General features: G+C 43.9%; 1 protein-coding gene across 4 annotated transcripts in view; it reads left to right on the top strand.

The window, feature by feature from the left end:
• The first annotated feature begins 2,083 nt into the window (after window positions 1–2,083).
• Cpeb2 (cytoplasmic polyadenylation element binding protein 2) overlaps window positions 2,084–22,891 on the top strand; it is a 53,295-nt gene continuing 32,487 nt past the window's right edge. For 2 of the 4 annotated variants that reach the window (XM_075943677.1, XM_075943676.1), the window contains exons 1-4: window positions 2,084–3,930; window positions 6,149–6,430; window positions 7,186–7,275; window positions 15,437–15,527. In XM_075943677.1, the coding sequence (XP_075799792.1) occupies window positions 2,293–3,930; window positions 6,149–6,430; window positions 7,186–7,275; window positions 15,437–15,527 (2,101 nt within the window). In that variant the 5' untranslated portion in view covers window positions 2,084–2,292. The remainder of the gene's footprint in view (window positions 3,931–6,148; window positions 6,431–7,185; window positions 7,276–15,436; window positions 15,528–22,891) is intronic. The other 2 variants (XM_075943679.1, XM_075943678.1) reach the window with 1 other exon arrangement.

The raw sequence follows: 22,891 nt of genomic DNA, 5'->3' as shown, positions 1-22,891 counted from the left end.
GAAGTTTAACAGCTTGAAAGCTTTAGAAGTCAGAAGGTAACTTTCCCTGCTATAAAAAACGGGGCCTTTACAAAACTCTGCAAGGTATTAATAAGTGGAGGACATGTCCTATAGGGTTTAGAATTTGTTGTACTGAAAATGAAATTTGACCTCATGAATAACAACAAAGGTGATGGTCCTTGCCCATTCCATGGACGTTTGCCCTTTAAAACAAACCCCCACTGCACACGCACACTTAGCACTGAGAAGCCTTGTGTTCAAACCCTGGTATAGAAGGGCACTGTGCAGTACTCTCTCTGCTCTTAGAGGATCCATGCTCTTTTCTTTGAAGACAAATACAGTTTTACTTCAGGAAAAAAAAATCTGTTTTTAGGACTTCTTTGATTTTAGTTGTCTACTTTATCCCTGAAAAATATATTAATAATATCTAAAATCTTTCAATAGGTGGGTTAGAAATAGACTTGGGGGAGGGGTTCGACAGACCGGCCTGGGACTTACCTTGACCCCTCAGCAATCCCCCTACCCCCTTCTTCTAAATGCTGGGATTACAAGGCACAAGCCTCACTGACATTTATTGATATACTTTTAATCCTAATGTATGCCGGTTTTTTCATATTGTAATGTAAAGGAACTACTTCTACAGATTCATATTTACCTTAGTTATTAAATAGGACCTTGAGGTTAACTTCAAATAACTTTCTGTTTACCGGCTTAATTTGTGAAGCATTTGTGAATTCTACAAAACATGTTTTTAGAAAATTTATTAGTATACCACACATAAACATTATAAATAATCTTCCTGCAATGCTGTTGTCATCTGCTTATTTGACTTACATACATTTGAGACAAGATGGGGGAGCCAATTTAACTGACAGCGAATGAGGATTCAGAATTAAGTTTCTCTGCACCCCTAAGAGGAACTATAGTATTAGTCCCCTCAGAATCAACATTCTGTATACTCTTGAGGTTAGACATTATTTCTGGAATTGATTCAGTAGTTTCACTTTCTAGACATCAAGAGCACTTAAAATTGAAAACCAAGAACATACAAGTCTTACTTTATTTCGTTGTGTGGATCCGTTATTACTGAACTACTGTTAATCATGCTTTTCTCTATGTGAGATGTTCCTGCGGGAAGGAATTACACAGGATTAAGTCCCCCTTCCAGCGCTCCTCGGAGCTCTGCACGGAAAGCTCTTTTCTATTTTGCAAGCCTCAACAAGTCCGTTGCTGAGTCACAACCTCCTTTCCCCCCTGATGTGAGAACTCTTTCTCCCTTGGAAATTAATAAAGCTTCGGAAATGTTCTGATTCGAGTCTCCCGGGGGAAGGAGGGAGGGACGCCAGAATGAACTTGTAGAGGAGTCCGGCACACCCGGATCACAGTGACAACGCACGCAAGGCGTGCTGCAGCAAGGCTGGGAACCTACTCAGCGCAGGCGTGTGCAAATAACCGCGCACAGCCGGGACAGCGCCAGACTTTGTTCCCCTTTCTGCGGTGAACACATTTGCTACACAGTGCGCTGGTGCTCCGCGGTTTACCCTGGAAAAAAATAAAAGCTTTCCCGCGGCGGCAGGGGTCAGTGACAGTCAGTGACAACTCGCTTGGGGGTGCACCAGAACACCGAGCGCGGGACCTTCCCAGATTCCAGCAGCCCAGCGCCCGTGCCCTCGGTGCAGCTCCCCGACAGCGGTCCCTCACGTGACCCCAGGGGCTGAGAGAGGGCGGGACCTGAGCTGGAGGGCGCTTGCAACCGGGGCAGGAGGGGCGGTTGCCCAGGAACCGTCCGCAACGCCCGCGCGTGCTCGCCTCCGTGCGCACGCGCGCGCGCACGCCTCTTCCAACCTCTACCGGCCTCTTCTCCATTCCGCCCTTGGCAAGCTCCGGGCCCGAGGGACACGCTGCGCGCGCCCGCCGCCTGGCAGCCTCCAGGACGCATGCTAATGAGGGGCGGGGCGAGGCCGGCGGCGGCGCGCTCCCGCGTGCCGGGGCGCGCGGCGGTGGGCGGGGCGATTGTGAGGTGGCTGCTGACGCTCGTTCCGGGGTTCTTAAGCGGCGAGGGCGGCGGCGGCCGAGGCAGCGGCGGTGCCGGAGCCGGTTCCGGGAGGTGGCGGTGGCCTCCGTAAGGGGCGGCGGGGCCCAAGTCGGTGTGCCCTGGCTCAGTCACAGTGTCCCTTTCCCACTGCCCCCCCCCTACTCCTTCCACCACGGCCGCGCCGCCACGGCTCCCGGGTCTTCCTAGGCGGGGCAGGGGACGGGGTGCGTCTCCTGCCGCGGCCGCCGGCCTGATAAATGCGGGACTTCGGGTTCGGGGTGCTGCACACTGCCCTGCTGCGCAGCGGCAGCCCCCGGTCCTCGCCCGGCGGCGGCTCACACCGGCCCTTCGCCGCCGGGCCGTCCACCACGCCCTTCGGCCCGCTGTCGCCACCGCCGTTGCCTGTCACCGGCTTCTCGGAGGCCGCCTCCCCCTTCGCCATCCCCTCGGGCGGCGGCGCGGCCAGCCCGGCCGCAGCTTCCTCTTCCTCCCCGCTCGTGGCGCGTCAGCAGCAGGCCGTGCAGGATGAGCTGCTGCTCGGGCTGACCCAGCAGCCGGCGAGGCCGCTCTCGGGGGCGGCGGCGGCGGAGCAGCTCCCCAGCCACCTCCCCGGCGGCGGCACGAACGCGGGTGTGACCCACCTCCTCCCCTCCCAGGACTTCAAACCGAGTCTGCACCACCCCTCCTCCTCCTCCGCCTCCTCCTGCTGCTGCTGCCGCACCTCCTCCCCGCAGGACTTCAGTAAGCGGCAGCAGCAGCAGCTGAGCAGCCAGAAGAGGAAAGAGTTGAGCCCGCCACACCGTCCCCACCCTCCGGACGCGAAGCCACCGCCGCCGCCGCTCCACTGCCCCGGTCGCTTCAGCTCGCCGCCGCCAACGCCGCCGCCGCCCGGGCCGCTCCTGCAGTCGGCACCGCTCGCCCAGCGCCCGCAGCCGTTCAGCCTCCCGCACACGCAGCACCTCCCGCCGCAGGACTTCGCCCCGCGGCAGCGACCGGCCGAGCTGCCCCCGCTCCCGCAGCTCCCACCCTCACCGTCCGCAGCCCCGCGGCGCCGCCACGGAGGCGCGGGAAGCCCTCGCCAGACCCCGGGCGCGGGCGAGGGCAGCGCCGCCGAGCCCCCCAATGCGGGCTTGCCCCCCTCGACGCCGCCGGTGAACCCCGCGCCGGGCTCCATGGAGTCGCCCAACCACCCACTGCTCAACAGCCCCAGCACCCTCCTGCCCGGCGCGGCGCTCGGCACCAGCGCCTTCAGCAGCCTGCAGAGCCCGGACCTGCCGCACCCGGGCGGCGGCGGCGGGGGCGGGGGACCCCCCGGAGGCGGAGGGGGAGGCGGCTCCGCGTCTCCGCCACCGCTGCCCGGTTTCGGCACCCCCTGGTCGGTGCAGACCGCATCGCCGCCGCCGCCCCAGCCTCCGCCGGCGTCCCAGCAGCAGCCACCCCAGCAGCCGCCGCAGCCACCCCAGCAGCCCCCGCAGCCACAGCCTCCGGGCTCCTCGGCCGCCACCCCGGGCGGCGGTGGCGGCGGCGGCGCGGGCGGCTCTCTGAGCGCCATGCCGCCGCCCAGTCCGGACTCGGAGAACGGCTTCTACCCCGGGCTGCCGTCGTCCATCAACCCGGCCTTCTTTCCGAGTTTCTCGCCGGTGTCGCCGCACGGCTGCGCGGGGCTCAGCGTGCCGGCCGGCGGCGGAGGTGGCGGCGGTGGCTTTGGCGGCCCGTTCTCGGCGCCCGCGGTGCCCGCGCCGCCCGCCATGAATTTACCTCAACAGCAGCCGCCACCGGCGGCGCCGCAGCAGCCGCAGAGCCGGAGGTCTCCCGTCAGCCCGCAGCTGCAGCAGCAGCACCAGGCGGCCGCAGCCGCCTTCCTGCAGCAGAGGAACTCGTACAACCACCACCAGGTACGGTCCGGCGGGCGCCGGTGGGGCAGGACCCCGCCGCCCCTTCGAGCGGCCAGCGCCGGGGCCGGGACAGTGAGCTCTGTTGGGCAAGCAGAGAGAGGTGGGCTGGGGCTGCTCGGTCCCCGGCATGCCCGGGGCGGACGGGAACCGAGGCTGTTCCCTTCTGGAGTTTGTTCGGTGCAGCACTGGGAAAGCCCAGGCGGCACCTGCAGCCGCACCCCGGGACTGTCACCGGCAAGGAGGAACTGTCAGGCGGCGCGCGGCTCTCGGCTGCGGGGTTGGGGGTGCCCTAGGTGTCTGCTCTTTTAGTATTTGTCTCATCTTGTGGGTTTGAAGACCAAGGCACCCTTGAAACTAGGATTAACGCGTTTTCTCCTAGACGTCTCCACATGGGGTGGTGTACCGGGATCATGGGGGTATGTGGCTTTTGGAAATGACAGCCAGGCAGACTCTTCGCTAGTCCGTGCCCTAGACTCAGGGTCTTTTCTGTTATTGCTCTCCCCCCCCCCCCGACCCCCGCCCAGTGCAGATTTTGGGTTGCCGCTGAGTTCTTGGTGTTGAGAGTTTTGTTGCTATTTAATGGAATTAGCATTTGTTATGGTGATCATTCGAAGTTCAATGTCAAGATAAAGGATTGTCATGGAATCAAAATTTGACTTTAACCGGTCCTTACTTCTCAAACTTCTGTTGACCAAAGTTTTCAAAAGTGAATGCTGTTTAAATTAACCAAAGTATCAGCCAACAGATAATCGAAATTAACCCAAGTAGAAGTTAACAGTTTTGTCTAATCGCTGTTTTCTCCCCAAGAATGGGAAATGTGACCTATAAGGAAGGAAAATACCGACTTTTGAAGTAATGCTCCATTTCCCATGGTTTATATGATCTTGAGCAACTGTCTTTAGTGTGTCAGGCTCTTCATTTTTAACTTGAAGTTTGCCGCGGAAATTTATACGCAATTTTGAATTTCCAAAGTCAAAATAGAACGTTATCAGGATGTATGTTGTGATTCATATTTTAACTACAATATGCGCCAATAAACAAAAAGAAATGGGTCTTACCTCGGAGTGTAAGAGGTCACATGGTTTTCAAATGGAATTTTAGGTCATTGGAAAAGAACTTTGAACTGTGAGTCATTTGGTAGGCAAAACAAGGCTACTGCATGGGGTAATTCTGCTGTGACTCCTTGGTTGTGCTTCTCAACTGTGTGGAAGGAGAAGAGGCTTTATGTTCACGATTTTCAGCATTTCAAATCCTGCAGTAACACCCATAGGTACTGGATATCAAGTTTTTAAATTTTTCGTAAAAGAAAAACGTTTAATTTTAGGATTACAGTATTTACTGAGTTTTAGAAATGACATGGTCTGTGTTTTCACTGTCTAAATCTTAGCAGAAAAATCGTTAGTGTTGGCTTATTAACAGAAATACTAGCAATTCATAGTTTCCTTTTTTAAAAAAGTGTATTATGTCTTGTGAATTTTTCATTTTTTGATGACTTTTCTCACCATAGGTTCTAGATGGGATATATTTTGCTTTTGAATGTCAGTTACCTTAAGAGACGTACATTAAGATTATTAAGAATCAGCCAAGCCTGTGGTTTATATATCTCAGTGGATCCACCTATAGGTAGCATCCGATAATTGCTTTAACAGTTCAAGGATAATTTAACTTAATTAAAGAAATATTGGAAGAAAACAAAATAAAATACCATAAACGTTGAATTAACAGTTCAGGAAAATAATTTCTTCCTGGACTGACCTGACCTTGAAATGCATCTTCAGTCCACGCTGAATGGTTACCTCTGTTGGTTTGTTCAGAGTAGCCCGAGCTGTTTGGGAAGCCTAAGATCTAAAAATTTTGCTTTCATAGCTGAGATAATTAAGACCATTTAACTAATACTAATTTAACTAGTCCTAGTAGAAGATAGGTTGCTTTCAGGTTCTTCAAAGTTAACTTAAGCTTTGAAGAGTATTTTAGTAATTGTCATGAGACATCACTATTTATTGTAGATAGGGGATAAAAACTTCCCGAACACTAAGTAAATAGGATCTCAACTAGGAACGCTTCTTTTGTAAACCCTTAGGAAATACTCTGTTGGCTTTTGTGTTTCATTTTTAATGATTTTTTTCTTTTATTTTTTATTAAATTCTTAGTTCTAAAATTTGAATCTGAATGCTAAGCTCTCCAAGGCCTGTCATTGAAATAGCTGTGTTTTCCTCAGCCTCTTCTGAAACAATCTCCTTGGAGCAACCATCAGAGCAGTGGTTGGGGCACTGCAAGCATGTCCTGGGGAGCAATGCATGGCAGAGATCACCGTAGAAGTGGAAACATGGGAATTCCAGGGACTATGAATCAGATATCTCCACTGAAGAAACCATTTTCTGGTAATGTTATAGCACCACCGAAATTTACTCGCTCTACACCATCACTGACTCCAAAGTCTTGGATTGAAGATAATGTGTTCAGGACAGACAACAATAGTAACACACTCTTACCCTTACAGGTAAGAATGGTATGTAATTGTCCTTATTCCTAATGCTTATCTTTTGAATAGGAAGTGGGGTGGTGGAGGCAGCAATGGCAGTATAGGAAGATTAACAGAATTAAAGATAAAATTTAAGCATATCATTTAATTATTAAAGGGTAAAACACAGAGAAAATGGAGATAAAAGAATTTATCTGTAAACACGCAATGAATGGAAATAAGGTTCCAAACATTTTAAAAAAAAGTTTCTACCATTACAGTTTGAAGCCTTTAATTGGCAATTCCTTAAAAATGTCTAAGTTAGTTATTTCTTAATAGACAACCAAATTTTGCCTTTCTGGTAATATAAGCTAAAACCTTCTGTAACTAGTTGCAGATAGGTTTGTCTGTGGCAAGCTGTTCACATATTAGAATGTTCTTCATGCAGCTGTGATCGTGCCACAGTAATGTTAAGACCCTTTGAATATAATTCACATTGCCTCCAATGGGTTCAGTGTCTATAAATATATACATATGGATATATGGATTAGGCCGCATATTAATATTAATATTAATGGAGGAGATGTTTTTTCCAGGCCTGTTTAATATTTAGTGACTCTAGTAAATGAGGTTTAATTTTCATCAAAACCTTTAAAGGATGGAACAGAAATTTAAGAAAAAAAGAACTTTGATTGTTTTTCGTTTCTATCTCTGTTTTTTGGTTTTTGGTTTTTCTTGGGTGGGATGGGGAAGAGAACTGCTCATTTCTGATGCAAACTTCTATGCTATTGAAGGTGAGATCTAGTTTGCAGTTGCCAGCTTGGGGCTCAGATTCACTCCAAGATAGTTGGTGCACTGCAGCCGGAACATCCAGAATAGACCAGGTAGGCTGCACAGTGTGTGCTTCTCAGGGTCCTGGCCAGGAGTGTAGTGTTTACAGTATGAATGCGAGTGATCATTTGCTTTTCAATTATATAAGCATATGCCAGAGATTATTAATACAATTTAGTTTTTAAATATCTCGATTTAAATTCTTAATCCATTTATTTTCAAATTCAGAAGATTTGTATTCATATTTTGAAATCATAAAAACATTGGTTTTGATTACAATGAATTAATCATGTATCTAAGAGCACCCGACTTTAAACATCAATCAAACTGAATAGGTACTGTCTTCCTTTCCGAATTATCCGCAATGAAAATGCAAACTCATATGTGTGTTTACCATCCAGCTTTACATTTCGTGTTTTAAGGAATCTTCCTGTAAATGTTTGTCAGATATGCCTCTGAATAACTCCTGTTTTAATTTAGGGTTTTTTTACCTTTATAAAAATAAACTTTTGTGGTGTAGTATTTTATTCTAAATTTTGTTCTAAAATATCTTCAAGATCTTTGTGATTTAAAGATGCTGCCTATCTGCAGACTGAATTTGAATGTATTCTGGTACGAGATCATGAGTATTATTATGAGGACATAAAAACATAGGTCCTTTTATATGAGGAGATCTTCTTAGAGATCTCAAGTTTGACCTTTGTTTTGAGATTTTGTGAGTGGCGCTATATAATCCATAGCTAAGGCACTTCCTCAAGTAATTTATCAGCATGAACTGATTTTTTACAAAGACTGTATAGGCAGATTAATAACAGCACATTTTATAAATAGCATTCTAATCTGGGGGACTAGCACTACCTTGAATGATCAGTCATTAGCTGTTGTTTTAGGAAAATCCTGACTATTTATCAAAGTTGTCCCTCCAGGATCTCACATAGAAATGGTAGTTATCTTGTGTTTAGCTTCTTATCTTGTTAATGTAAGCTTCCCACTCATCCCTTTCTAGTCTCTTTCTCATTCTGTCCCAATTCACCTCTATTCTGGTATTGTTCAGACGGAATCCATGATTGCTTAAAAATAGTTTGGGAGAGAAAGATGATTGTAGTTATTTTGAAGGGGAAAGGGGAAATATTTTCAGAGACGAATGAGTAAGTGTAAGCACAAAAGCAGTGGCCCTGTATGACACAGCAGCCTTTGTATTTGCAGGGTAGGTGGGGCTAGAGTTGAGTTGAGCTCTTGCCGCTAGAGTAGACAGAGGTGATGGTGAAGGGGCATTTATTCTCAGTTCTGGGACTAACAGGACTACAGTGCTTTACCCTTCCTACTTCATCTTCAATGCCACTCTGCCTTTGCCTGTTTGATAACTTAGGATTTTAGGTAGAATTTTTTTTCCAACTGACTGTTTATATATAGTTTCTGGTAAACTGCTGAGTAATTAGTATTTGTGCAGAAGTGTGATGTGATAGTGGATAAAAATAGGTGATAGAAATTGAACTGAACTGGAAGACAAGTCATTCCAAAACTGGAATCATCATCTCCCATGCATTCTTTACCACAGGCCATGGGTTTTCATCTCTTGGTCATAGCCTCATCAACAAAGAAGGATCTTGATGAACAATGTCATGTAAAACCTTTGTTGCCCAGGCCTTTTACAATCTCTGATCTGTTTTGCCATTTCTTTTCCTCTCTGGTCTCACAGTCCTCCAGTCCCCAGGCTAAAACGAGGGGTTTAGCACCCATGGGCAATATGACCTCATTGCTGCCTTTAAGTGATCAGATGGTCTTTATTATACATTCTGTTATGTTTCCATCTTTCCATAAATGCTTGTGGCATTTGGAGTCCTAAAAACACAAGAGCAGCCATGTAAACTGGTAGTGTAAAATATAGACTATTTGGCAAAATTAAAATACTAAAAATGCTTAATCACTTACATAGTTTGAGATTTTATTTTGTGATCCTAGAATTTTTAATATTAGCAATTTTTGTTAACAAGTATATTATTTTAAACCATTTAACTTTAGTTTATGGTTTATATTTACTTCAGTCTGAAATGAATCAGGTCTACAATCCAGTAAGTTACAGAACTAACATCTTCATTCAGGATACTTCAGACGTGACCTATGCCAAGATCTGGGCATGCAATTAAATTCAGTCAATGGGAAAAATATTTTCATAGCTTAATTTATTTCATTTGTGTCAAGTAAAATTTGATAATTTGGTTTTTATTTTAAATATTTTTTATGGAAAAAATGTCGAATTTAAAACATTTTTAAAGCATGATGCACATTCCTGACTTTAAAAAGAGCTATCAGGGCTTACCTAATGCATGTGTGTATGTATCTGTGTGCAGGTGTGTGTGCACATGGAGAGGAGGATGGTAGGTGTCATCCCTCAGGGCTGCTGCCCACCTCCTCTGAGACAGGGTGTGTGCAGGTGTGTGTGCAGGTGTGTGTGCAGGTGTGTGTGCACATGGAGAGGAGGATGGTAGGTGTCATCCCTCAGGACTGCTGCCCACCTCCTCTGAGACAGGGTGTGTGCAGGTGTGTGTGCAGGTGTGTGTGCACATGGAGAGGAGGATGGTAGGTGTCATCCCTCAGGACTGCTGCCCACCTCCTCTGAGACAGGGTGTGTGCAGGTGTGTGCAGGTGTGTGTGCACATGGAGAGGAGGATGGTAGGTGTCATCCCTCAGGACTGCTGTCCACCTCCTCTGAGACAGGGTGTGTGCAGGTGTGTGTGCAGGTGTGTGTGCACGGTGTGTGTGCAGGTGTGTGTGCACATGGAGAGGAGGATGGTAGGTGTCATCCCTCAGGACTGCTGCCCACCTCCTCTGAGACAGGGTGTGTGCAGGTGTGTGTGCAGGTGTGTGTGCACATGGAGAGGAGGATGGTAGGTGTCATCTCTCAGGACTGCTGTCCACCTCCTCTGAGACAGGGTGTGTGCAGGTGTGTGTGCAGGTGTGTGTGCACATGGAGAGGAGGATGGTAGGTGTCATCCCTCAGGACTGCTGTCCACCTCCTCTGAGACAGGGTGTGTGCAGGTGTGTGTGCAGGTGTGTGTGCACGGTGTGTGTGCAGGTGTGTGTGCACATGGAGAGGAGGATGGTAGGTGTCATCCCTCAGGACTGCTGCCCACCTCCTCTGAGACAGGGTGTGTGCAGGTGTGTGTGCAGGTGTGTGTGCACATGGAGAGGAGGATGGTAGGTGTCATCCCTCAGGACTGCTGTCCACCTCCTCTGAGACAGGGTGTGTGCAGGTGTGTGTGCAGGTGTGTGTGCACGGTGTGTGTGCAGGTGTGTGTGCACATGGAGAGGAGGATGGTAGGTGTCATCCCTCAGGACTGCTGCCCACCTCCTCTGAGACAGGGTGTGTGCAGGTGTGTGTGCAGGTGTGTGTGCACATGGAGAGGAGGATGGTAGGTGTCATCCCTCAGGACTGCTGCCCACCTCCTCTGAGACAGGGTGTGTGCAGGTGTGTGTGCAGGTGTGTGTGCACATGGAGAGGAGGATGGTAGGTGTCATCTCTCAGGACTGCTGTCCACCTCCTCTGAGACAGGGTGTGTGCAGGTGTGTGTGCACATGGAGAGGAGGATGGTAGGTGTCATCCCTCAGGACTGCTGCCCACCTCCTCTGAGACAGGGTGTGTGCAGGTGTGTGTGCAGGTGTGTGCAGGTGTGTGTGCACGGTGTGTGTGCATGTGTGTGCAGGTGTGTGTGCAGGTGTGTGTGCACATGGAGAGTAGGATGGTAGGTGTCATCCCTCAGGACTGCTGCCCACCTCCTCTGAGACAGGGTGTGTGCAGGTGTGTGTGCAGGTGTGTGTGCACATGGAGAGGAGGATGGTAGGTGTCATCCCTCAGGACTGCTGTCCACCTCCTCTGAGACAGGGTGTGTGCAGGTGTGTGTGCAGGTGTGTGTGCACATGGAGAGGAGGATGGTAGATGTCATCCCTCAGGACTGCTGTCCACCTCCTCTGAGACAGGGTGTGTGCAGGTGTGTGTGCAGGTGTGTGTGCACATGGAGAGGAGGATGGTAGGTGTCATCCCTCAGGACTGCTGTCCACCTCCTCTGAGACAGGGTGTGTGCAGGTGTGTGTGCAGGTGTGTGTGCAGGTGTGTGTGCACATGGAGAGGAGGATGGTAGGTGTCATCCCTCAGGACTGCTGTCCACCTCCTCTGAGACAGGGTGTGTGCAGGTGTGTGCAGGTGTGTGTGCACATGGAGAGGAGGATGGTAGGTGTCATCCATCAGGACTGCTGTCCACCTCCTCTGAGACAGGGTGTGTGCAGGTGTGTGCAGGTGTGTGTGCACATGGAGAGGAGGATGGTAGGTGTCATCCCTCAGGACTGCTGTCCACCTCCTCTGAGACAGGGTGTGTGCAGGTGTGTGCAGGTGTGTGTGCAGGTGTGTGTGCACATGGAGAGGAGGATGGTAGGTGTCATCCATCAGGACTGCTGTCCACCTCCTCTGAGACAGGGCCTTTCATTGGCCTGGAGCTCACCATTAGACAAAGGCAAGGCTTTCTGGCCAGTGAGTCTCATGGATCCACCTGTCTCTCCACCATGCATGGCTTTTGAGGTCATTGCCCCATGCTTGTGAGGCATGCACCTTACCATTGAACTGCCTGCCCAACCCCTAATGTTCCACTAATCTCTCAGAACTACGTTTTCCTTTTTGTTTTTTTTTTTCTTTGCCGTTGGGACTAGGATCTTACTTTGTAGCTTAGACAGATCCCTGTCTCTATCACTTGAGAACTGAAACTATTAGGTGTGTCCAGAATTTATTATCTGAAAATGCTTTTAGCATTTAGTAAGAACTAATACTCAAAACTGTTCTTGATTTCCTCAAAATAGAATTTTCCATGAGACATTTAAAAAATCACAATGTGTTTATTTGTGGATACTTGGAGGTTTTAAATCAATGTAAATTTCCTTTTAACTTAGGTTGTTTACCACTTACATGTTTTTATATGTGGCACCTCTGCAGTATGCCCTGAGAAACCTATCAGTACATGTTATCTTCTCTCTGGGCAGTTTTCAATGTTTTCAGTGCAGGATATTTGCTGCATATTATGGAAACGGCCTTGAGCTAGTTAAAGATATTTTCTATCAATCAACCATCCAAACTAATATAAAGTAATAAATCACATTTTGGAGATCTTCTTTAGGGGAAGTCTGTCACTTGACACTTTCATGGGTCTCCCTCAGAAGTAGTGTGTGGTAGAAAAGCAAGGCCCGCATTTCATGAGCCTGAACTTCGAGAGTGTAGGAGTCTTTAAACTCACACACAGCTAAAAGTCAAGAAGCTCTTTTGTTTGAGCAGTAAGTAGGTGCTTTCCCTGGGTATTTAGTGTCTTAGCCTCAGTCCTTTAAGTGTCTTTGGAATATTATCTGTCTACCCTTTCATAAGTGCTTATGGCTAACATATGGGTACAGAAAAATAGTCACATAAGCAGTAAACTTTCAGAGGCTACTATCGTTTTCCATTTCTTCTGTTTTTTTCTTGTTACTGTAGGACTCTTATCATCTCATTTCTGTAAAACTCCAATTAACTGATTACCAGATGGCTTTAATATTTTAGACTATGGTATATGAACTTTTCCTCAGTTTTTCTGAAATGTCTTAATAATTTTCAAGCAGCCATGTAATAGTAAAACTAACATGATCTTCTGTATTTGTTAGTATGTCAGGACTGTGTGTACATCTTTATTTCTAAATTGCCTCAAGTCTTCCTTATAGATTTAAACGGATAACAATTTAGATGAGTAAATCTGTTCCTAGTATCCTTACTGTAGAAGAACACATTTGTTTTATAGCACAATATGAATAATTAAATACAATTTGTTTTAAACTATTGCCTTTAAAAGATAGTTATGAACTGTAGAATGTTTTCTTCTAAATATTTAGGGTATAGAACATAAAATATTTTACGTACTTATACTTTTAGAGCCTACACAGTACATCATAAGAATATTAATGTTTGCTTTGATAGTTTATTACTCCTAACTTAAATATACTTAAGAACTTGAATATTACAATATTCTTCCATTCAGTAGCTAGAAATTCATCTGATAACAAATCTATTTTAGTATCTTATACTTGTTCCAGTTTAGTCAATTAGCAGATTCTATAGAAAAGTCTAAGATTTAGTCCTTTATAATTACCATCTTAATAGTAGTCTTTACACTCATTCAGCTCAACTTACACGTTTTATAGAGAGTTTTATGGTAATGATAAAGGGGTATTCATTTTACAGACATTTGAAAGCTAGATGGGTGTGATTAGAAGGACCCTAGCCTTAATTACTTTAGAAGATAGTGGACGAATCCAGGAAATGCGCACACTGTCGAGCAGAAGGAGAGAGGGTAGAAATGGAGGCATTAGGAAGCATGTAGGTCTTGTTTGCACAAAGGCCATCCTCTTCTCACGCCCATCTTATGCCATTTGCTGTAACAGTACTTTATCTGCGTGTTCAAGTGGTCTGTAGGCATTGTTCAGTCTGACTTGGCTATTTTCCAGAAGATGGAGGCAGAGTATAAAGAGGTTCGGTGGTGTAGAAGATCCCAAAGCTTGGTGCTGTTTATACTGTGCTGGCCAGCAGCTTCATGGTCCACCTAACATCTCCTTAGTCAGAGGAGTTAAGATGTGGCACCTGTGTGTACTAACCTGCTTTTCACGTAATTCTGCAGCATGTCGAGTTTGGGAAGCACTGCTCCTTTTCATTGATTCTCTCCCACTCCCCTACCAGGTTCACCTGTTCTAGTGAAGCAGTACGGATAGGTATGTTGTGTGTTCAGGATCTTTCCCTTGAAGATCAGTGAATCGGACCTCTGTAGGTAGTTAGTGATTAATTGGAGCAAGAGCCTCCTCTCTAGCAGCTTTGCCTCTTTCGGTGTTACTACTCACCCTTCCTAATTCCTTGATAGCGCCTTGTTTAGTCTACAGTGCTGATCCTGGCCCCTGGCTTTAAAAAGCATACAACCCTAGTTAGACATCAAAGAAGAAGAAATAAACAAACCTTATGTTTTTCTTTAGCTCTCCAAAGACCTAGTTCTGAATATTTTCTGGTTGTTGGTTCCTTTGGGAAATCATGAGGGCTATAAGCCATTACTTAATGAAATAATATATGTAAATGTCCCCGGGTGCATATGATCCTAGAGACTTCTGGTATGACTTGAATCATGTGGCTCCAGGTTAATGCTTTACTAGGATTTCTGTGGAAACTGTCAGTTTACTTTTCTGATTCTTTTCTGGTTTCCTGTGCTGATCATTTTGAGAGTTTAGATGACCTATCCCTGCTTCGAATTTGTACATTCATGCATCTAACAAGTGGGTGGGGATGGCTTTGACATATTTTAGAAAAGACATCAGACTCTTTGGAGGGCATGGATCATAGCTTGTTTGTCTCGTTTCCCTTGTTAATTGCTTATTCATTGTGTTTGTGTTGAGTAGAACATAATATCAATTCTTAGACATTAAAGAACTAAATGTCTTCTATAAAGCAAGGGGATTGTATTATCAGCAAAAAAAAAAAAAGCTGCTGTCAACATAGAAGGAATTTCTCAGAGTTGGGGAAGGGGATGTGAACTGAAGTGCCTCCCCACTGCCCTCTCTGCCTTCATTTGGAGTGGAGTTCAGAGAGGGAGGATTACAAAAAGTGGAAGCACTTTGGAGAGTGAGATTTGAATGTAAATATATGAGACATTCTTTTCTAATATTAGTATCCTACATTTAATTTTTGTGTATAGAATCCTTACATATTCACTGTTTTGCAATTCCGAAGACTAAGTCAAGTTTTAAGTGTGTGATAGATGTTTAAAGTGTGGTGCAACTGTTAAATTCTTCTCAAGATGCTCATTTTTAAGTGCCAATGTCTGTCTTCCTAGATATATGAGAGAAACATTAAGCAACTGAAAATGTTTTCTGTGTGTAATATGTGTAAAAATGATCAGAGAGATTATTTCACTGCATTCAGCTAATACTCCAATAAAATTACATTAATTTTTATATATTTTAGAAATGAATGTGCTAAAAATATTGTCCCTTAATAAGAGACATTGTGGTTGACATGATACTTAAATATCAGTATTTTCTTGGGATACAAGTTAAGTAGTAATACATTGATCAAGTGTCCTGCATTATATAAGAAAGATTATATGTTTTTAACTTTTACTTTTAAAATTACATAGATCTTATATCTTTTCTTTTTCTGTCTTCCAGGATCGAAGTAGAATGTATGATAGCTTGAATATGCACTCTCTGGAAAATTCCCTTATTGATATCATGAGAGCAGAGCATGATCCTCTCAAAGGTACGCGGCAATTTACAGCATTAGTTTCATACATACATTGGTTTGTCTGCTTATGAAAAATTAGTACTTATATAAACCAACTTTCTGATATGTAAAGAAATATCAACATTATTTCATATGCATTATTTTCTGTCTCTTGTTGTCCTTTATATTGCAATCTTATCACCTTGAGGAAACAGGAGTACTAGTTACCTAATGCGTGTAACAGGTCATGCAAACTTTAGCCACTCAAAGCAGCAGTAAGTAGTTGTTGCCACACCATGTGAATATCTTAGGGTTTATGTTGCTGTGGTAAATCACAATAACCAAGAGCAAAGGTTTGGAGAGAAAAGGGTTTCAGCTTAGAGCTTTTAGTCCATTGGGGAGGAAAATCAGGACAAGAGCACAAGACAGGAACCTGGAGGCACGAACAGCAGCAGAGACTTCGGAGTAACACTGTTTACTTGCTTCTCGTCACTTGCTCAGCCTGCTTTCTTATACCATCCAGGACCTGCTGCCCAAGGGTGGCACTACAGATAATGGGCCGGGCCTTCCCATATCTATCATCAGTTTTATGAATACATTTTCTCGATTGACTCCCTCTTCCCAAGTGACTCTAGTTTGTGTCAAGCTGACAAATCAGTAGCCAGCACAGTTAGTGTATTGTGAATTCACCAGAATAATAATTGCTATTTCTAGATCCATACTTCTCATTGAGTCAGAACCGTGGAATTCTTTATAAGTTCTCCAGTTTTTATCCTACAAATGTAATGTTTTTTGAGACAGAGTTTCTCTGTGTAACAGCCCTAGCTATCCTGGAACTAGCTCTTTAGATCAGGCTAGCAGACATCCACCAACCTCTGCCTCCTGAGTGCTGGGATTAAAGGTGTGTGCCCCCACTGTCTGGCAAATGTAATTCTTTTAGAAAATTTTGTCCTAAAAACTCCAAAACGGTTTTGTTGGCAGCTAAGTTGATAACAATAATCAGAGTCTTTCTCAGCTTCTGAGTTTTATACATAGGGTTTTTTTTTTGTCTCTCTAATCCTCACATTTTAAGGAGCATGTTATGATTGTTGATGTACACTGGTGGCTAATCCTCAAACTAATATGGTTAGGTCTTTTGTTTTCTTGTGGGTGTTGTTGATATTTTACCTCTATTGTAAGGTTCTCTGTTTGATGTCCTGTTCAATTTCACAATTTACCTTGGATCTTCCTTTCAGAATAAAATCCACACCAGGGTCTGGTGGCATATGACTGTATACTAGCACTCATGAGACTGGGTAGCAAGACTGTCTCAAAAGTAAACACACACACATATAAGAAAGAAGAGAATTGTTAATAGTTTACAACTAAGAATTTCTGTATTGAATTATGTCTTCTCTAGGAAGAAAACTCCTAGGAATTATAAAGTAAAATCAAGCTAGTTCACTGTTACCAATGCATATGAAAAGCTTTCCTTATTTCTCCTGGTCTTTGTTATAAAGCTTCTTGAAGATGCTAGAGGAAATGTTTCTTACCAACACTACTCATCTGTTTTCAAGCCTAGGCAGTTTACGGTAGAGGGGCATCTCGAGGGGGGACCTAAAAGGAATTGTAGCAACAGAATAATGCTAAGAGTAATGAGTTAAAAGTTATGAGAAATTCATATCTCTTGATAGAAAAAAATTAACCTTGGCTCTGAAAAAGAAAGGAAAACCTAAGCCTTCAGCGACTTGTATGGATCGCCATGTTGGCCAGTTTCTAACTGGAACGTTTCATTTTCCACATGTATTATGGCAGAAAAGGGAAAAGAAAACTGAGCATTTGGGAGAACATTTCCATGTACTGTAAAGAAATAGGGCTACGTCTACTGCCATGGTGAAAACAGCTATCAGCACTGTGACCTGAGCATTCCAGCACTAGATTTTCTTCTCTTTCTTACTGGCTCATTACACCGCTTCCTGCTTTATCATGACACATTTTCTTCCTCCACACACACTGATCATTACACTCTACTGGGAGTGGGGTTGCTGGACCTCTATCCAATCTGTCTAAGCAAGGTGATTGCAAATTTAATGAGCCTGCCAGGGTTAACCAAGGCATATATTGTCTTCCCATCTTTCCTTTCCTTCCTTCAGGAGAGCACTTTGTCTTCTCTTCTTATCTCAGAAAATCTTTCCCTTGTTTAATACACAAACCACCAACATGTTTCTCATAGGAGCAAGATGAAGCTTATTTTATCCTCTTAAAATATCTTCTTCAACCATCATTTGCTTCATCTTCCTCATAAGATCTACCAATAGACAGGAGAGGGAGAGTGCAAAATTTTAACATGAGTTCCCTGGTCTCTTTCTATTGTCACAAGAGATTGTATTACTTATATATAGCTGCAAAAATAACTCAAGAGCTTAAAACATTTACCTTATATAATTTGTCAAGCATAGAATTGGGTAGCAACTTGATTATTTCTGGCTAAGGGTTTCATGAGGTAGCAGCCAAGAAATTGGTTGATCCTACAGCCTGAAACCTTATTAGGCTAAAGAATTCCTTTCCATGTGGTAGGAAAGTTACAGCATGACTGCTAAGACCATGTCTGCCTACCCCTGCTGCCCAGAGTAAATGGCACAGATCAGTGCAAATGCCCGGGCGCTCTACAGCCTAGCCTCAGAAGCATCGCACCGCTGTTTCCACAGTATGGCTCAAGATATGTAAATATGAAGAGACGGGGGCTGGAGGGGACCATTGTGAAGGTTTATTATTTCAGGAGTCAAAGGCAGATCTATAAGTTTATATTTACTTCCACTCATAAGATTAAAGCAAAAGATAAACTTCTCACAGTGGGTGTCAGCAGGGAGGAAACAGTCGAGTGGATGTATTGAATGTGGAAAGAGTAGATGATTACTGATCTGGCTAGGAACTAAGCGACTTCACCCGTAGAAGCCACCTCTCCTCCCGCTGTCATCTAAAATTCTTTGCTCTAGTTACTCACTTTTTCCAGCACCCACCTCCATGTTTTAAGAAGGAGGTTTTTATGGTCTTGTGTAGCAAACGGGAAGCTCTCAGCTTATTGGAGATGGACAGATAGCAAGTGGTGGCCAGACACGGAACTTTGTACCGTGTGCCAACTCTGTACCCTTTGCTCACTGTGCACTGTGAGGACAGACACTGAGGAAAGCCAAGTTCTTTATCCCTGAGGAAGGTATAACCTGCTGGGGAAAGACAGAAGGATCATATACCAAAACTTTCCATGTATCTGCAGAAGCTAGAACTACTGTAGAGGAGAGAATGTTTAGAAGTATGGTAAATGGAAAGTTATTCCTAATTTATATATGGAATAAAGGAAATTCTGATATGAAGCTGGAGTAGAACACTGATGAAGAATTACTGGGAGGAAGTGTCATTGCGTGAGAAAGCAAACTTGAGATTGGCACTTCTGAAGAACTGAAAGACTGGTCCCAGTTTGTTGTTTAGTGCCGCATGGCACCGTTGGTTATACCCCGCTCATTCAGTAATGTGAGGCATGGTCTGTCATCAGAAACACTAGCACACTGGGTGTGCTTTCCTCAGTCCGAGTACCACTGATGGAGCCGCTGTGTCCTTCTGCGGTGTGTTCTCTGTGTGTACACTCTGCCTCTGACGGAGTTTCTGTGTCCTTCTGCAGTGTGTTCTCTCTGTGAACACTCTTTTTAATGGCTGTCTTGATTCTAGGCACACTCTGCTTTCCTTTCAAAGGAAGAATAAGTGTGGAATTTTAAGTAGCTAAAGAAAAATCATGCTTTGCCAAGTTCACTTTCATAATTTTGCAATTTTATATTTGCATATGTACTTAAAATAATCTGTGATCTTTTTATGTTTGTATGAGTTGGTTCATTCTTTCCCTTTAAACAAAAGAACAAGACAGATCATTGTTAAGCCACCCTCCCTCCTGCCCACAACAATTTGTGAAAAGGGTCTTACTGTGTAAGATTTAAACACTGCGCCCTCCCTCCCTCGAACTGTAAGGACAAAAAATTGAATTTCAGCTCATAAAAATTGACCTAAAGACTATAGGGAGAAATACAGTTTGTGTAACAGTTCTTGAGATGATCAGCTGGTCATAATGATTTTTCCAGTGTTCCCTGAATAGTTCAAGAAAGTCCAGAAACAAGGGCTTAGAATGGGATTTTATGCCAATAAACATTTTGAAGTGCATACTTTTCAAAGGCTCTAAGAACCTGAGTCTCTATTACCTAGTATCAGCTTTATTCCTCACTGAAAAACGCCTGTGTTTATGACTCTAGAAGCAAGAAACCCTGGTGACATTGGGGTACCTGCCCCGAGAGATGGGAGCCGCATGACGCTGCTTATGCAGTACCAGATTCTTGCTGTCGCCCTATTTTGCCCTCTGTTTCTCTCATTGACTTTATGAAAGGAAATAAAGTTCAAAGCCACAAAGCAACTTAGATGAGTTTGTAAGCCTCCTGTGGAGAAATCGTATTCTAGGACTTAGGAACTTGTGGTGGGCAGAGGTTCTCAAGCTTGTGTCAGATCCACTCCCACAATTGCATATTTTATTTTTAGCCCTGTGTTGTCACTGGTCACTGTCGTATGATTTTCATGTCCTTTATTCCTTTTTTTTAAAATCTTGACTTTTTAAAAGCAATATTCCTCTTAATGAAAATAGATTCTTTTCACACATAGACTATATCCTGATTGCGGTTTCCTCTCCTTCTACTCCTCCTAGTTATTCCCCATCTCCCCTCCCATCCAGATCCACCAGCTTTCTAGCTCTCATTAGAAAACAAACAGGCTTCTAAGGGAACATAGTTATATAAATAGAATATGATATAATAGAGTAAAAGAAAAACTAACATATCAGAGTTGGACAAGACAAAAAACAGAAGGAAAAGAGCCAAGAGAAGGCACAATAATCACAGACCCACTCATCCACACACTTAGGAATCCCATAAAAACACTAAACTGGAAGCCATTAATATCTCCTCAGAGGCCATGCCTTTGTCTTAATGGTATAGAGATCTTGTTTTGTTGGGCCGCTTTACATTACCCTCCCGCGATGGGACATCCATTTTGAACACTTGTTTGTACTGATTTTTTTTTTATAAGATCATAGAGCAGTGTAGAGTTATAATGTCCAATTTGTTTTCTTTTAGTTCCTGGGTGGCTGTCAAGCACGATGCTATGTTTGTCTTAACATTTTTTTGTCCTTTTTGGGCCCTATTTTATTTGTCATGCCTGTAGTTCAGAAGTTCCACGGTAGTGGTTTATTATAGGTTACAAACATGCATATGCACTTGCCTCTATTTCTCTTACTTTTTGAGTTGCATATTCCTTTGGATCCACAAACAGCCTTCTTTACTTCATAGAAAGTTGGGGCTTGATTTCTTTTATAATTCAACCCCTTCTACCATTGTGGGAATTTTTTAATTGTTAAGCCTCCTACACTCATAATCTATTGGTTTGGAAAGAAACAGTTCCCATTGTTTTGATTTGTGTGGTGGGATGAGAACCGAGCAGTATGCTGTCACTGGTTCACTCCTGAACTCTTCGTAAGATGTTCTCAGGTCACATGACTGCAGTTTTAAGACCCTCTTAGAGAACATTTTTATAACTTTATTAATTGTCTTTTAATTTTATCCCATCTTAGCTGTCTGATTGATATTCTGTTATAGTGTTGTTTATACTTTCTCAACATCCTTTTTTTCTTCTTGTTTTGATCTCATGCTGGATGCTTTCGTCAGATAGAGACTGCTTGCTATCCATGCTTAGAAGTAAAATACTAATATGGAAATGGGAAGCTCTGTGCATGCAGTTAGGTGTAACTAATAGTGACTTCAATAAGCAAATGATATGAGACACTGACAAGGTCTTTTTCTCAGTATTTCACTGTGGGCTGGGAAGTCCACCTTGGTATCTTCCACTTGTTTTTGTGAGACCTTGTTGAGTCTAGCTTTGCAGCTCTCTTTGAAGAACTAAAAAGGTAGCCATGTATCCCTGGTGCTTTTTAAAATGAATGGGTATTTAGTGGCCTTCCTGTTTTCAGTTCTACCTCTCCTCCACCTTCAGGGTTACCCAGAGCTTCTTGGCGCTGATTCTCACCGGGGGTCTGTTTGTTTCCAGATGACGTTCCCGTGCACAGAGTGGCTTGGGGTTGTGCCTTCAGTGAGTTATGGTTTAGTCAGTGACACTTTAAAAGTTTCAGCTTCCAGCAACATGCTAATGTTGTTCTTTTGCGCTCTGTTCCATTCGTCTTTGCCCTAGTGAAATACTTCTCTGTCAACAGAGGCCATGCTAGGTGATTCAAAAAGCTAAAGAAGTAAATAAAAGTATTAGTTCCTCCACATTTAACTGGAAGATTCTGTGGTCCCTAGTCAACTTGTACTTCCTGAGTGAAGAGGCCCCTGCATCCCTACCCAGGGTAGATTAAATTGTATAAAAGACTCCAAGAATCAGGTTCCTTTCAGAGTATCTCATTTATTTGAGCTCTATCAACTTCTTAGTTTAAGTATCTTTCAAAGGATACTATGTCATGGAAACAGTGACCATATATCTGTTTGTACTTTGCAGTAATATTGATGAAAATGCCAAGCAAATAGAGGCATAGGCGCTATTGTTTATATAAGTGAACATGTTGTATTTTAATTCTTATTCTTCACAGATATTTGTTCAGAATGTCTAGAATCATCATGTATGGTATCTGTGCATGTATAACAGCAGGCCTCACTACAGTTAACTGTTAAATTAAAATCTCGTGCATTTTTATCTATATTTATTTCCATGGGCTATACTAAATGTTTAGTTTTGTGACTGAAGACATACATACATACATATATACATACATACATACATGCACCTTGACTTATAATTTGAAAATATTATTATTCAAAAATGTATTTACCACACCTAATCTACCAAGTGTGTGCAGAGCATTTACCACACAGTATTTTATAAAGTGTGTAAGACTGAGGGATGGAGCTCATATTACCTAGCATGCCCAAGGTCCTGGACTCATCCCCATCATGGCAGAAAAATGAACTATTGAATATCCCTCCTTGAATACTATACTAAAAGCAAAACCTGGAGTGCTAATCTGGTAGCTTTTTCCACCATTATAAATCATGGATGTCCTCATTGCCAACTATACCAGTTATCATTGCCATTTAAAATATTTGGTCTCCCATTTGTTATTTTTAGTAGCCATCAGAATATTTTTATTTCAACAAATTTATAATGGAAAGTTTACAGCCATCAGATCAACTTGACTTTAACATTTTCATATTCATTTTAATGTAGTAACTATAATCCATCATTTTACTAGATAGCCAATTTAGTGTTTTCTTCTCTCTCTTAGTTATACTTTGCTTGAAACAAACAGTTATACTACATGATTCTTGGTGTTACTTTTTGTA

This window comes from Microtus pennsylvanicus, chromosome 12 (assembly GCF_037038515.1).
Source record: "Microtus pennsylvanicus isolate mMicPen1 chromosome 12, mMicPen1.hap1, whole genome shotgun sequence".
In the NCBI taxonomy this organism is placed as follows: Eukaryota; Metazoa; Chordata; class Mammalia; order Rodentia; family Cricetidae; genus Microtus; species Microtus pennsylvanicus.
Note: the sequence above shows the minus strand (reverse complement) of the source record. Positions and strands in the feature narration are given on the sequence as shown.